The following is a 16,509-nucleotide window of genomic DNA, read 5'->3' on the forward strand; positions in this document are numbered from 1 at the left end:
TGAGCTAATTGGAAAGAAAAATGAAATAATATACGAAAATTGGTGAAAATAAAAAGAAATTGAGAATTAGAAAAGGTGCTTGTCATAACTCATGGAGATGGAACATTTAGTATGCATCTCACAACCCGCACTTATGAGTCCGACCTTCTTTCCGCACTATTACAGATATGAATATAACAAAAAAATTGGATTCCATTGTTTATCTGTATCATTTATCATAAAAAAATTAGAACTTAGGAAAGGTAATTAACCCAATTAAATATTTTGTCTTCATATTATTAACATTTAAAAATTATGAAAAAAAAACAATTAAATTAAATTGATGTTCAAAGAGTTTTTTATAATGAAATTTGAAGAGTTTTTGCTGATATTTTTAACATTTAATATATCAGATATTAAATTATTTACAGGATAAAACTTACAGCTTGCAATAGAATTAAATCCATAAAAATAATTAATTACAATGATTAAATTAGTGAATCAGCAATACTTTAACTGTTATCTTTTGAGGATATGTTATTCCTATAGAAAGAAAATTCAACCCAAGATCAAAATATTATTATCACCCAAAAATCGAAATTCAAATAGTATAAGAAGGATTGTGCAAAACAATACTTTAATTTAAGGTAATTTAAAAGTTTTAGATCTTTCTTTCTAAAGATTTGGTCCTAAATCGTGCTAATTGAAATAAACAAAAATCCATTTAACTGACAAAAGAAACAAACAAAATAATTTACCTAGAATATCCACAACCACTAGCAGGAGAGGGGACTCATTGCTTAAAGTTTGCTGAAAAATCACACTGCTTACAAAACATTATTAGTAGCTCTTGTTTCAACAGAAGCACCAGCAAAAGCTGACAATAAATATGAATGACCATAATCAATTTGAAACTTGTTAATCAATTACCATTTACCACTTTGTAAGATCATACATCTGTTATCAAATGTTTAAATGCATTTTGCTTCAACTGACTGAAAACAAGTTTACAATGGCTTTGGATGATGATGAGTGCCAGCATAAAACCCTTGCGCATAAGCCGTATTCTTAAACATTATCTGCAATGAAGATCACAATTGTAACATACTCATAATTAAAATTTTATATTATAATCACAATTAAAATGCATGTCAAGCATAGCCAACAACCAGAAATAGGTTCATTAAAGTGCCACCATTAGAAAGTAAAATGTTGGGATAAAGAAATCAGCATATACTTACTGCTAGGCTTTTCAAATCTGAGCTAAGGCGCTTTTTCATACTGTCAGCAACCACACTGCCGAGCTGTTCACCATGTTGCTTGATGGAGTTCTCTTTAATCTGTAGAGACAAATGCCTTAGTGCTAACCCAAATCCAGCGATGATGTTGGAATAGAACTGAAATGTCATTCCGACTTACCTCTGAAAGCAAAACATCAGATGTCTTTTTCATGATTTCTTCCACTAGTAGTTCAGCATCGGAGAAAACACTTCTTTGTTGTGCAGCAACAGCGGGTTTGTCAACATTTTTAACAGTACTGGGGAGCTTGGTAGTTTTCCCTACATCCATGAAAGATAAATTTTACCATAAATCATAAATAAACAAGCATATCAAACAATAACTATACAAGCAATAAAGAGAGTTAGCCAGAAAATGCCCCAACTGTGACAGTGCCTGCAACTACAAAATTGAGAAGTACTATCACATTTGCATTGAATACCTGCAGTAACTGAGGACTTCTTATCTGAAGAAACAGGATTTCCACTATGCCCTTGTGAGGGAACCGTCTTTTCTGAAGGATCAGACAGAATAGGGGAGCTAGATGGCACAAACTCAGCCAAATCAGGGGGTTGATCCTTCCCTACTGCTGGATTAGCCTACAAGAAAAAGGGGGGAAATTAACTGTTGTACTTTCAAATGGTCTTAATGTTGTCACTTTATACAATTCAACAAATTGAACTCTGTATCACCTCCAGGTCAACATACACGGGCTCTCTTTTAATTGATTTGAGAAACTTGTCAAGATCACGAGCATGAAGAGCTTGAGAAGAAACACATATGCACAAGATTAAGGAATAAATTCATAGGAAAAAATGCTCAAAATTATCAACTATTAAGAACAGCGACCAGGTAACATGACCAGCTCAAAGAGACCAACCCACCAAAAAAACAGTTTTCAAACTTACCAATTGACATATCGTTTGATAGTGGATGGAAGAAGCAACGTTCCTGTGTTATAAATCCTTTATCCAGCAAAAGTGAGACATCTCTGCAAAATAACAGAATTATTTCCCTAAAGCATTTTGTAGTAATAGAGAACACGTCTGAAGGTAGGCATGTAATTATGCAAATCAGACACAAAATTTTAGTTTCTTCAGTTTAAGAATTAGACCCAAAAACAATATTACAGCACTGACATATTTTACTTAGGTTCAATCAAAAAATCTATGATATTCAACACCAATTACTACATGACACTTGCACTATAAAAGGACAGAAATTCCTTTAATTCCCAAGATTTGAATTCAAATAAACTTTCCCCACACGACTCCTTAATATACTATAAATGCTCATTCAAGCAATGATGTGGAAAAAATTCTACCAATCAAATGGAATCTTGATGATGAATATAAATATATTCATGACTATTATATCTCATGCTTTCTTCTTACTCAGGAGATACTTCCTACCAATAGGATTATTGTGTTCTTAATTGATCTACTTGTTATAACCCAATGTGATATGGCTTATACCTTCTGAATATATCTATCGAACAGGTTGGGTTATAATCTTGAATAAAAAGTGTCCTCTTAAGGTGTCATTAAAAAGTAAATTCTGGCTTGACAATGATGAGAAGAGTTCACTATCTACATAATCAGTGGTTGTTCATATTCGGCAGTTAGATAGCATGCAATGATAATAATATGCATATCAGCAAGGACAGAAACCAAAGTTGAATAATTTCACATGAGCAAGATCAACAAAGGTCAAATATGAAAACAGTATTCATGAAGTCTAAAATGTTGATATAGCTGGGAATATGATGCACAAGCAAATAATGCATACCTTGCCGACTCATTCATCATAGCAAAAGGGGTCACACAACCCAACGGGACCTTGAAAACCAAAAGTACAAATGATCAAACAGCAGATGACAATTCAACTTGCAGAATTGTAGACATTAAACAAAGCATGGGATATTGCATGATAAGCGCATGTACCTGAAGTATCTCTGTCAATTCTTTTTCAGGAGCCATTCTGATACCTCCTTTCCCCAAACCCAGCCTTTGCGATAAAACTGCTCAACCTTAAAGACATCAGAAATCCAAACTTAGGCAAGCACAAAGCAGAGCAAGCCTATGACATTCAAACCCATAAAAGTCAAAACATAATGAAATAGGAAATTTGAAAAAGTATAATCATTCACCTTTCATATCTACTTTGGTATCTGCCAAAGCAGAAACAACATAGAGCCTACTTTTTTTGTCCTGCAAGTGAGCATGTGAAATAATCACAATACAAATAAGAAAAACTAATAATGTTACCATGGCAAGATGAATTACAAATCCTCATTGTCCATTACCTTCAAAAATAAGTTCTTACTAAGTCCACCTCCTTTATCCCCAACATATTTTGCCTGAAATAGAAGCCAACTTCTTGCATGAGCAAGCCTATAAATATCATATGAAAAAGTTGAAACATGTATAACCTAATTTCGAGTGGAAATAAACATCACCTGCTCTTCAACAGTCAAAACAACGGGATGTTCGTATTGGATAAAATCAATTTGAAGTTCCTGAAAGAGAAATCAAACCAATATCCAAATTAGCAAAGGATGTCGACAGAAAGACATCGAATTTAACAAGTGAAGCAAAACATGCAGCCGCAACTATACGCACAAGGAGTTCACTGCAGCTTATTACAGCTCATGACACAGAAAGGGCGAGTAACAGCTCAATAATTTGCAAAACTAAAGTTCATGACCTAGCAAATTTAGTTGCTATCATCATATGATCGTTCTCTGACTATATTTCAGAGTCCAATAAAGCTGCATTACACTGATCATCATTACAATCGACTAAAGGGTGGTGCGTTAATTCATACCCTTAAACATTAATCCCTATAAACGATCACTATACTGAAAATTAACACATCACAAAAGAAAACGAATAAAACCCAGATGAATTTATCTAAAGAAAAATTTAAAGACGACCTTTAATCGAGCGAGAAGCTGATCCTTTGTATAACCCATTTCTATCTTCCTGCCTGCGCAATAGCTGATAGCTATAAATCAATGGCAGTGGCACAGCACAAATTAGACGTTGAGAGACGAAACCAAAAGTTGTTTTGTTATTTGTTGTAAATCAATTGGGCTAGGGTTTTCCTCATTTTGTTGATAATGGGCTTTCTGAGCCCATTTAGTAATGGTTACACTTGTTTCTCTATAGTCCACAAAGGAGACAAAATTTGCTCCCAGAAAAACTAACAAAGGAGAAATATCTAATTTAAAAGTAAGTATTTGCTATATATAGTCTGATTTTATTTTATTTTCTTACTAAAGTTATAAAATTAAACTAATATGCATTTGTGTAGGAGATATAAAAAATTGTATTTTAAATTGATGAAATACACAGTTTAATTTTTCTTTAAATGGGAGAAAAATACACTTTTTTTTTTAGTTTTTTTAGATAATTTGTCGTTCTTAAATCAATCATGATGAGTAATAATGGAGATTTATAATTACATTTTAAAAATCACATAATTAAATAACATTTTTATACCATTGTTTTGAGCATCAAAAGTAATTTTATTTCAAATCATAATATAATAAAAATATCTACTCCATATTAAAACAAATTTATTAAAAGCTTAATAATTTGTAGAAGCAACACACCAAACATGGGCATGTTGACTGTTTACGAAACACCCATACTCTCATAATGTGGCATGATGTTGGATTATTAGACTGAAGAGTTGAACTGCGATCATTAGATGTTATATTTGTAATAAAACAATCAATTTAAGCATAACTCCAAATGCTTTACTACCCAACAAATTTAGTATAAGACAATTGCATAAACAATAAAATCACCTTATATGATATCAAACCAAATAAAAACCACAATCTTATAAAAAAAAAAAACACTATTTCAGAAAATATATATAAAAAATATAAATCTTATTACATATGGGAATGTTAAAAGTAATAGTTTCTTATAATTTTTTCCTTCATTTTTATTTTTTAATGGGAGAAAACTATTACTTACCTCGTAGGGTAACCTACAAATCATAATCTGATCAATTTTTTAATTAAAACAGAGTTATATCTATTCAAATTAAAATAATTTTTTAGAAATACACTTATTAGACTGCACAAGATGACATTACAATATCTCCATTAAACTGTAAACTTAAGTGACAATGATCCAAAAGTAAAAAGAACACTAGTCCTTCCGTCCTGTTTGAAAAAGGACATATCTCAATTTTTTTGTCGCATATAAAAGATCAAATTATAATTTTTTTATCATTTTATAAGAAACTCTCTTTTATACCCACATTTTCTCTTTCTATAATTAAAACTAATATTCTATACAGAAATTACAAGACAATAATTAATAAGAAAAAAATAAGAAAAATTAGTCTATATGTTATCATATGATTTTTTTTTTAAAATCTATGTGTAAAAGTGATATATACATTTTTAAGTGGGACAGAAGAAGTACTATGTTATCACATGAAATATTGTGAATTGTGAAAATTGGATTTTGTTGGCTATGAATTCAAAAGGCTTAATACAATATTTCAATCCTAAATTTTACCACTTTATTCCATGCGATCTTTAAACTAATTTTTTGTTCCATTGAACCTCTTAACTATTTTCTTTGTTCTATTTAACTCCTAAATTTTACCATTTTGTTCCTTGTGACCTCTGAACTAATTTTCTGTTCCATTAGACTTTTTAACTATTTTTTTGTTCTATTTAACCCTCAAACTATACTATTTGTTCTATTTAACCTCTTAACTATTATTTTTGTCTATTGCACATTTTAACTTTTAATTTTTACCAGTTTAACCTCCTCAAAAAAGACAATTATTTAATTTTCAACCATATTATGTCTATAATAAATGCTTAAAAGCATATAAATTAATTTATATATAATGACATATGATTTTTTTTAAATATATTTTTTTAATAATATTTTTCATAAATTGTTGACGACGGTATAAATTAGAAATAAAAGATTAGAAATAAATAAAAAATATTTAAAGTTAATCAAATAATTAAATGATATTACTTCTAGAACATGCAAATGTTTTTTTACATTTCAACAATGATATTATCGAAGTTTGTGTTTAAATTGTAAAACACGCTAAAATTCATGATTTTTTAAGTAATTAATCCTTAAATGAATTTTTAAATAATATATAAAATATATCGCTCTTTATTTTAAATATAAGAAACATATTCATATCTATTCTAAAATTAATATTTTGTGGAGGTTAAATGGGTAAAAAAAGAAGTTTAGATGTTCATTGAAAAAAACACTTAGTTAAGGGGTTAAATAGAACAGATAGTTTAGTTTGAGGGGTTAAATAGAATAAAAAATATTAGTTAAGAGGTTTAATGGAACAAAAAATTAGTTATTAGGTCGCATGGAATAAAATGGTAAAATTTAGAGGTTAAATAAAACAAAAAAAATAATTAAGAGGTTTAATGGAATAAAAAAAATATTTTATAAATTATATGGAATAAAGTGGTAAAGTTTAAGGGTAAAATAATGTATTAATCCAATTTAAAATCAGACAACAATAAATATCGATTACGTGGGACCCCCTAATATAATGTAGGCCCAGTTAAAAGAATCCAGTCATGGCCCAAAATCCTATATTATACTCTGAGCAAAAATGGCCTTTTGTACAATTTGAAACATGAAAAGTGGAATAAGATGGCCCATACACAGAGAAGAAGCTATTCTCTTAAAGAGGCCAAATACAATGTAGAAACAACTTAGGGATGGGACGCCATGCCAAATCCACAAGAGGACACATCACGTGCTATTTTTCCTTTTTTTTTTTAATTCGAGATTGACCTATTGTAGATTAGTTGTTAGCGGAAATAAGCAGAAGTTAGTATGTATTTTTTTAAATTAACCAGACAAAGCCACAGCCTGAGGAGAATCGGAGGTTTCAACCCTCGACCTCATGCAATGGAAGGACAATTTACTCTTTTAGGTCGTCTCCAAAACTAGTCTATCATGAAATAATTTTGTATAGCAACAAAAAATCATTCTCAAACTAAATTTTTTATCTTTAATACTAAAATAATATTTTCAGAATATTTTTTTATAATACTAATGTTAATAATATAATTTATTATTTTAAAATTCATATTTAAATTAATTTTTTAAATACGCGCACAAAAATCAAAAATTGACAATTTTTATTCATAATAAAAAAATTAACATATATTTACTATATAAAATATAAAATAATGAAATTTATATATATATATATATATATATATATATATATGTACTATATATAAAAGCACGGATGGGGGGGGACAGGCAAATTTACCGAATAATCCTTTTCAGTTTAACACTAAATAACGGTTTTATAGTCATTAACTAATTAGTTATTTAATTAATCATTATTGTAACTAAAGTTCTAATTAGAATAGGTAGCTAAATTATCTCCAATTTAGTTTTTAGTATGTAAAAAATAACTAAATTGTCTCTAAATTAGTAGGAATACCTGTCTTTTAGTTTGATTTAACTGCAAAATTAAAATACTATATTTAGTCACTATATTATTATTTTAATTTATTATCTTATTATTTTTAAAGATATTATTAATAAAATCAAGTTAATTATTTAATTATGGTTATTATAAACCAAAATAAGAATAAATTCAGTATGGAAAAAAATTTAATAACCGAATATATTATATTTACTTTTACAAAAATTCTTAACTAATTTAATATTAATTATAAATAAAAATTGATATAATTATAATAAATTTACTAAGATGTACATTGACGAGTTACGTTACGAGCCACGTGCGTAGCACGTAATGCGAAACTAGTATATATATATATATATATATATATATATATATATTATTGTTTGTCTAATTTCTTAAGATACTATCGATTATCTACATACTATCTGGTATCATTAATTCATAATATATGTAATTTTTTATGATCTAATTAATAATTTAATTTATTTACAAATCGTATATAAAAATATACAATTATGAAAATTAAATATATATTTTATAGTTTAGAATTTTATAGAGAAGTTGGTTGAACATGAATTACAAATTCTATTCTCTTCTCTTCTTCCGTCACTAACTGTAATATAAGCTATGCAACAGTTAATTAAGGAAAATATAGATTGGACAAATTGTAGATTCCTATTCATTTATTTTTCATATAAAACCTAAAACTATATACTCCTATCAAGATTGGAGTAATATTTATTTTATTTTGTTACTTTGCTATGTAAATTTCGCCTATCTGCGGTGCAAAAAGAGTTGACTAACAGTTGAAAATTCTAAAAGTTTGGAAGTATAAAGGAACATGGTATTTACAATTCCAACATCTAAATCTTTCTTAGATTCACTACTTGTTGCTATTATAGTATTAAATGTTAAGGTTAATGTTACTATTAAATTTACCAACTATACATTCTCTTAATTGAATTATGATTTATAAGATGTTTGAAATATATACACTAATTCTTATTTTATTTAAAATTGATACACCGGTTTAAAAAAATTGATACACCAGTTTAAAATCTAATATAATTTACTGAGGTGGCAGCCGTTTTTCGGTGTAATTTGTTGAGATAGAAGATCATATTTTTCGGCTGTCATCTCAATAAATTACATCAGATTATGAATCGGTTTATAATTTGACACAAAATAAAAATTACAAAATGTAGTTACATTTGATATATATTATAAATCATTAATTTAATTGTAAAAATGTATATAGTTATTGAATTTATACGAGAATATCTTCTACTTTTAAAATTACATATTTCTCTAATTAAGTTACGCAATGCATATTAAAACTATTCCCCTGATCCGTAATATTTGTTGCATTTTACCATTTCATATAAATAAAAAAATTAATAAATATAACTTGATTTATATATATTTTTATTAAATTGTTCATATTAATTGCCACTAATTTTATGTTTAACTAGTTTTTTAATCTTATTAAGTTATTTATGATAGGGACAAATTTGAAAAACTAGTAATTAATATTTTTTTAAATTTTAAAATGATAAATATTAGAGGAAATTAGGCCCAGCACCAACAAAAGCCTAAATATTCTCACTTATACATACCAACATCTTTCCTTGTTAAAATACGATTCAAACTGATTTCTTTTTATTTTTGTTGTTTTGTTTTTTTGTTTTCTACAGTAAAATAACATCATAAACACATTGGACTATCTCCCTACCGGAATCGACCATCTTTCCATCACTGCCCTCATACTAAAAATTACAGACAAGAATAACCGGAGCCATTGATCATCCTCTCATCGCCCCATCTCCAATTTATAAACTTATCGATTCGAGAATACTCAGAATCCATGGGTTTGAATCATATTGAGAAAGATGAAACCCTCGGAGCTGATCGATCCTCGAAACGACGACGCATCGCTAGCTGGGTTTGTTCCCGATATAATTAGTACACCTTTAATGGATCATGTGGTTGACGAATTTGGTGTTCTGTCCTATGTGTTCTACACTTCCGGCGCTTCATTTTGTGGATTGGTAAACATTTATTTTTACTGTGGTTATTTATTATGTGGAGCGATGAAACATTTTAATTTATTGTTCAGCGGAGGTTAATCGTGTAGTTTGCCTCTTTCTTTGCTGTTAGTGTAATTGTGTTTGTATCTTGTATTGGTGAGATTCATTATCTAATTCGTTTATTTGTTTTGGACCATACAGTGAAGACTTTCCCAAAAGATGACCCTACCATGCAATTCCTTCAGTCTGTATGAAACACAAATGGAAACAAGTAGCTTGCGAAGTGTCTCAATTTGGTTTGTTACACTGAAACTGGAGTCAGAATTGGATGAAGATGCTAGAATTGAGGGTTGGGTTGTTTCAACATGTTTATCTTCATACTAATAATCTTCAATTTCATATTCTCCTGCACTTTTAGGAAACAACTTCAAGCTAGTGTCTGCTATAATTATTTTACCAAAATTATTCTCTGTTTTATAGTTTAATTTTCTTATTAAATTTATTGGATTCTGTTCTTGTTTTACAAATTTTAAGTTTTAATTTATAACCGATTTTACTAATAGTAATCTATTTTTTAATAATCCGAAAATGAACCGATAGTAAACCGATGATAAACCGTTAGTAATTTAGTCAATTGTTAGTTAACCGTAAGTAAACTAACTTATCTTTTAGTAAATTGTTAGTTAACCGTAAATTGTTTGGATCATTTTATTTTATATTTTTTGTATGTGTATAGGTTTGTTTTTTAAACTTATGAATGTTTGTTGTTAACTACTTTAGTTTTTATAAATTCAGTAGTTGTCTAGTAAACTGTTAGTGAACTTGCAGTAAACTACATGTATTTTTTTTTATTAAAATTTATCGGTAACTATTCGGTAATCTAATAGTAAACTTTTGATAAACCTTTATATAATATATTAACAACAGTATTTGTTTTATTATGAGAAAAATTGCTTTTTCGGTGGTTTAATATATGGAAAATATTGAGACTTTGATAAGCTGTAATTGTGGCTTAGATATAATTTTGCATGGATGGTTTCCCATGAAATTGCTAGTGCAAAAATGATTTATAGTGAATTGGATTATAAAAAAATTGAAGCTTTGAGTTTATTATGATCGGTGTTTGTTTTTTTGGTATTGATGAGTATTGTGCCATTTAAGAATAAATGATGAATATTATGAAGAGTCGGGTGATTTGCATTATTTAAGGAGACTTTTGCAAAATGAGGATCAAAATTGCACTAGATGTTAGAAGAGAAATTGAATATTTCACAACTATGTAGTGCCACCTATAATTAATTTATTTTAATTTTATTGTTGGTTTACTAATGGTTTACTAATAGTAACTAATAATTTTAAATTTAGTAATAATGTTAATAAAGTTTAAGTTAACTGTTGGTTATTTATAATTATTTTTTGATGATGCTATTGATTTTTTATATAAACTTTTTTTTTTTAGAATAAGTAAACTTTCTTTTCACTTGTGTATTTGTAATGGTTTTATTGTTGATTAACTAATGGTTTACTACTGGTACACCAATAATTTTAGTAGATTAAGTAATAATTTATTTTAACATTTTATAATTTAAAAATAAAAAATAGTAATTTGATTGTTAAGTAAACTGATAGTAGACCATTAATAAACTGTTAGTGAACTTACAGTAAACAGATGTTTAGTAAACCGTTAGTAAACCATTAGTAAACTGAATCGTATTTTTGCAAAAGAAAAAAGTATTTTTATAAAAAAAATTGGTCAATCCGTAAATTTTAATTAATTTTGGTCAAAAGGTATTTTTGAGAATAAATATGTGTTTGATAGGTATTTGTCTAAAAATCCCTAAATATTATGAATCAATTTTTTTTCCAAATACGATAAGTATTATGAAACAGAGGGAATATCCTTTAACTGTTTGATACTTGGAGATAATTACTTAACATGGTCAAAAATTTCTATGGTTACAAGTTCTAGAATTTGGTTAGGAATGAGGAGTTATTTACTACTCTCATTCACAAATTAAATGTATACATATTCATAATTAAAGATGAATTCATAAATTTATATCATGGGCGTGTTTTTTTTAACATATAATTATAAATAGTAAATATAAAAATTAGATTATTTAATTATAAGTTAATAAAATATGTTTTTTTCCTTCTTAACAAGTTTTAACATTTAAAAATAGCATATGATTACATCATCATTTATACACCATCAAATAATATTTTTTAAAAATATTTTTTTTTTGTTTTTCTTTAAATTTGTTTGATAAAATTCAATAAATATATTTTTAAATTGTTTAATGAGTTATTTGAATGACCTACACATAAATTTTTTTACTGCATGAATGAGTGGATACATGAGTTAAAATAATATCTTTTAGATTTTGTTATCAAAGATTTACGGTATCTATAATAATTTTATGGAGTCTATAACATAAAATATGAAAAATACGATTTAACCCAACAAATTTAACCCATCTTATGGTACCGCCTTACATGGCATGTTTCTATTTGCTCAATTTCTATACAAGAGTGTATGATTTAATTTTCCACTTTAAATTGATCCACTCGTTTGTTGCCACGTCAGGTGGTGTTATAAGATGAGTTAAATTTGTTGGGTTACATAGCATTATTCATAAAATATATAATTATATATTTATTTCTATATTACAAATTGTAAAATCTATAACATTAAAAATAAACATTTATTTGTGAAAATGTGTTAGAAATAATAATAAAATTACACATTTCAACACAACAATGATTAATCAAAATATAAATTCACATGGCGAGTTTGAAATAATTTATTTAATAATAACATCTATTTGTAATTAGTCTTAACTTATTGGACAAGATTTTAAATAAAAGTGTAAATAAACTTTATAATTTTATTGATTTCAATTACAAGACAACACACTTTTTTTATTAGTAATTTGATAGTACATTAATAAATTGAATATAAAAAAAAATCCCACATGAGAAAGTCCAAAAAAATATTTCCTTCCCCATGTGAGAGCCTAGTGATCTTGTCCTAAATCAATACACTAAACATATATGAATTTATAACTTATAAGTTAGTAACATGTCTTCAAGCAACAATTGAACAGAAGATCATGATCGACCAAGAATCAATAATAAATATGAATTAACTAATTAATGAACAAAAAAATTATGAAAAAGTTTCTATTCCGCAAAGCTCCATAGGCGAAAATCACCTTCGAAAAAATCATCGATCATCAACGGACAATCGAACGAAGATGAAGCAGCAGCATGATCGTGATCATGAAGTTGATCATCAAAGTTGTACCATGAATAATTATAATCATCATGATTAGTGTAATTAATCCCAAAAGATTGATCAATTAGTGACACGTCGTCGTACACGTCTAGTTGATCAGAAATCGGCGATGAGGTGTTATAGGACATTGATGATGATGAAGACGGCGATGGTGATGGTAGAGGCGGTGATGGTAATGATACCGGTGCAGTTTCGGCAGCGGCGGCGGCGGCATTGTTGTCTAGAAAACTATTAGCGGCGGCGGCAGCAACTCTTTGAATGGATTTAGGAGATAAAACAGTGTCGGGAATGTAATGAGAGGAAGTGATGGGAAAATTAAGATTAGCTGAAGAGCCTTTCAGACATAAAAGTGCAGCATCGTAAGCTCTAGCAGCAGCTTCAGCAGTTGAATAAGAACCTAACCAAATTCTTGTTTTCTGATTTGGTGCTCTTATTTCTGATACCCACGAACCCCAACTTCTCATTCTTACTCCTTTGTATTTTTTAATTCTGTTACTGCTCGATGATGGCGATGGTGAAGTTGAAGTTGCCATTGATGGCTTTCTTGATTGGATCTTGAGCTCACTCTTCACCATTTGCTACTATGATCAACAACTTGTAGGCTTTATTGATGTCGATTCTTGATTTTCTTGATTGGGTAACAGTTTGATTCTAGATTGGGTAACAGTTTGATTCTTGATTGGATAACGGTTTGATTCTTGATTTTCTTGGTTCTTTTTGAGAGGAAGAGGAACGAGATGGAACATGAAATTGAGAGACAAAAAGTTGGTATTTATAGAAGATGAACAACTTAACAAAATTCTTCTATTAGTAAAGCAAGTGTGTGTGTGTGGTTAGTTCCAAACTTGACTGTAAAATGGCTGACAGATATTTTTTAGCTAATAATATAAAAAAATGTAAGGAAAAATATAAGATTTATTTGATTAATGTCCTTTTTTATGCTTGATTTTCTTTGAAAATGACTTGTCTAACAAGGGTGGTCAAAACATATGCCAGGTAACTAATTCAATCAATTTAATACTTCTTATTATCAAAAATAAATGAGATTATTTTAAAAAACTATTAATAATAATGCAAAGAAGTGCATCCAATCCATTTGCTTGTTGCATGCATATATGTCTAATACTATTAATTAAAATTATACCCTACATAGTAGCTTATAATTAAAATCAACATGTTACTTTTTCTTCAAGAGTTACAAAACACTAGTCATTTTCATGCAGTTTTAATTACAAGTGGACATTGAAATGGTCAAAAAACAATTTTTTTTTACCCAAAACATGATCTTTACACTTCTGTCCGAAGATTTTATGGGGATTTAATAAATAATTTTGGGAATGTGAATTTTAGCTTGCTATGATATGACTAATATAAAAGTTTGCTCTTCTTATTATAATTTTATAAATTAAAATTGCAATTCATCTCTTCCCTAGCAAGTCTTGCATATGACTTTTATTCCTTTTTGGGTACATTTAATTTTCGTTCTATTTTGATAATATATACAGCTTAAAATAGTAAAAAGTGCATAATTTTCCAACTTTAACCCACATGCACCAATTAAAGAAAAAGGTTAATGAAAGGAAGTATTTTCAATTTCTAGAGTATTTTTATATTGATGGGCTTGCAGATGAAGAAATCAATAATACTATATAAAATTGATTAATTAAAATAATTAAACAATAATAAAGGACAAATATATGTATTAATAAAAAATAATTAAAGCGCATAAAAAGAAAACATAGGATTCTCTGATGAAGGCAACTTCCAGGATATGCAGATTTGTGATAGTTAATTAGTTAGCTGTTTAATTAAAAAAATTACAGTAATACAATAATGAAAAGAAATAAAAATGGAGAAAACTAAAAACGCGCAGTCGAACAGTGGTAGCATAGAAGCAGAAAACAGAAACCCAGCTGGAGCTAGTCTGTCATGCAAAATAACTCTAAAACCGCGTCAAACTAATCTCACATCTTTTCTTTCACTTTCTAAGACCATCAAACATTATTAATTATGCTAGTATTACATCAACCAAAGTATAGTAACATATCTTAACTGTTTTTTGCTCTCTATTTTTGCCTGCTTACGCATGTATTACTTGACTTTTTGATGCACACATATATGCATATACATAAAGATTTAAGTTGCAATATACCCCCTCAACTTGTAAGCAATGGACAATTAACACATAAATTAACTTTGTGGGCAAATCAGTACACGAACTTGGTGATTATGGGCAATTTGCCCCATTTTGATAATTTGCCCCTTTAATTTGTGAGTTAATTGTATCCTAAATTGACAATTTGCCCCCTTAATTTGTAAGTTAATTTGGCAAAATGGGCTAATTGCCCATAATCATCAAGTTTGTCTATTGATTTGCCAATAAAATTACTTTATGTGTTAATTGCCCATTGCTTACAAGTTGAAGGGGCAAATTGCTACTTAAGTCTATACATATATATTACACTCACTTTTTTCTTACTATTAAAAATTTACACTATTTTTATTTTTAAATAAAAATATATTTTTAGAAAATATTTATTGACAATTTTTAATTTTTTTATTAAAATTTATTGAAAAATTGTAGCACTAATGCACAACTACGAAAGAGCATATTTTTGTAAAAACACTACATATATTATTATAAATAATCTCGTACAAATAAGTATTTTTTAGAATAAAGATTGTCGTGGTCCTTAAACTTGTAAATTAGGACAATTAGTTCACACTTGGGTGTTTTAATCAATAAAAAAAATACTTTTTATTTTTAGGTTAGTTATGGACATACTCACTATGTTTAGATCAATTAACTCTCAAATTAGTCATCGCAATTTGTAAATTTATTTATGTTGTACAATTTAGAAGCTAATAAACTAAAAACAGCGAACTTTATCCTGAAACAAATTAAAATAGTCAAGTGTGAGTTAATTGATCTTAATGTACAAATTCAAGGATCTACATGAGCTTTTGCTCATAATTTTCGTAAAAAGCCTTAAATAATAAATATATTGGCGATTTTGAGGCTGAATCCCCATTTGCACACTGAACTTTACTTATTTCATTTTATTGTTTTAACTTTCATTTTAATCCAATAGACATATGTACTTTGTTATTTTAATCAACCAAATAAAATTAAGTATAAAATGAATTAAATAATAACATAACTATAAGTTCAATTAGACTCGTGTAATATGGAGTTAATTAGTATAAATTAAGAAATATAATATTTTATTATAGTAATTGATTAATATGTGCTTATTTATTTATGGCAAAAATGATTATATACCCATAACTATAACCAAGTTGATAGACATGTCTTTAAAAATTAATTTTAACAATTTAGTCTGTTATTTTGTGAAACATGAAAATAATATTCAAATAATAAATAAAAAAGATGATGGGTCCAATTGATAAAAATATTTTTAGACCTTATAAATTAGTCTACAATTAAAGAAAAATCATAAA

General features: G+C 27.9%; 2 protein-coding genes across 2 annotated transcripts; both read right to left on the reverse strand.

Annotated features, from left to right (window-relative positions):
• Positions 1-775: 775 nt before the first annotated feature.
• On the reverse strand, positions 776-4,312 carry LOC126661627 (uncharacterized). The gene is made up of 12 exons (XM_050355482.1): positions 4,193-4,312; positions 3,716-3,775; positions 3,563-3,616; positions 3,407-3,467; positions 3,201-3,277; positions 3,046-3,095; positions 2,166-2,248; positions 1,950-2,020; positions 1,700-1,856; positions 1,399-1,538; positions 1,221-1,319; positions 776-1,058 (listed from the first exon to the last, which is right to left on the reverse strand). Exons 1-12 carry the CDS (start codon positions 4,229-4,231, stop codon positions 987-989), a joined length of 963 nt encoding a protein of 320 aa, XP_050211439.1. The 5' UTR covers positions 4,232-4,312; the 3' UTR covers positions 776-986.
• An 8,338-nt stretch (positions 4,313-12,650) lies between these two features.
• On the reverse strand, positions 12,651-13,833 carry LOC126664772 (ethylene-responsive transcription factor ERF014). The gene has a single exon (XM_050357318.2). The coding sequence runs from the start codon at positions 13,620-13,622 to the stop codon at positions 12,933-12,935; it is 690 nt and encodes a 229-aa protein (XP_050213275.1). The 5' UTR covers positions 13,623-13,833; the 3' UTR covers positions 12,651-12,932.
• Positions 13,834-16,509: the final 2,676 nt, after the last annotated feature.

This window comes from Mercurialis annua, linkage group LG1-X, assembly GCF_937616625.2.
Source record: "Mercurialis annua linkage group LG1-X, ddMerAnnu1.2, whole genome shotgun sequence".
Lineage (NCBI taxonomy): Eukaryota > Viridiplantae > Streptophyta > Magnoliopsida > Malpighiales > Euphorbiaceae > Mercurialis > Mercurialis annua.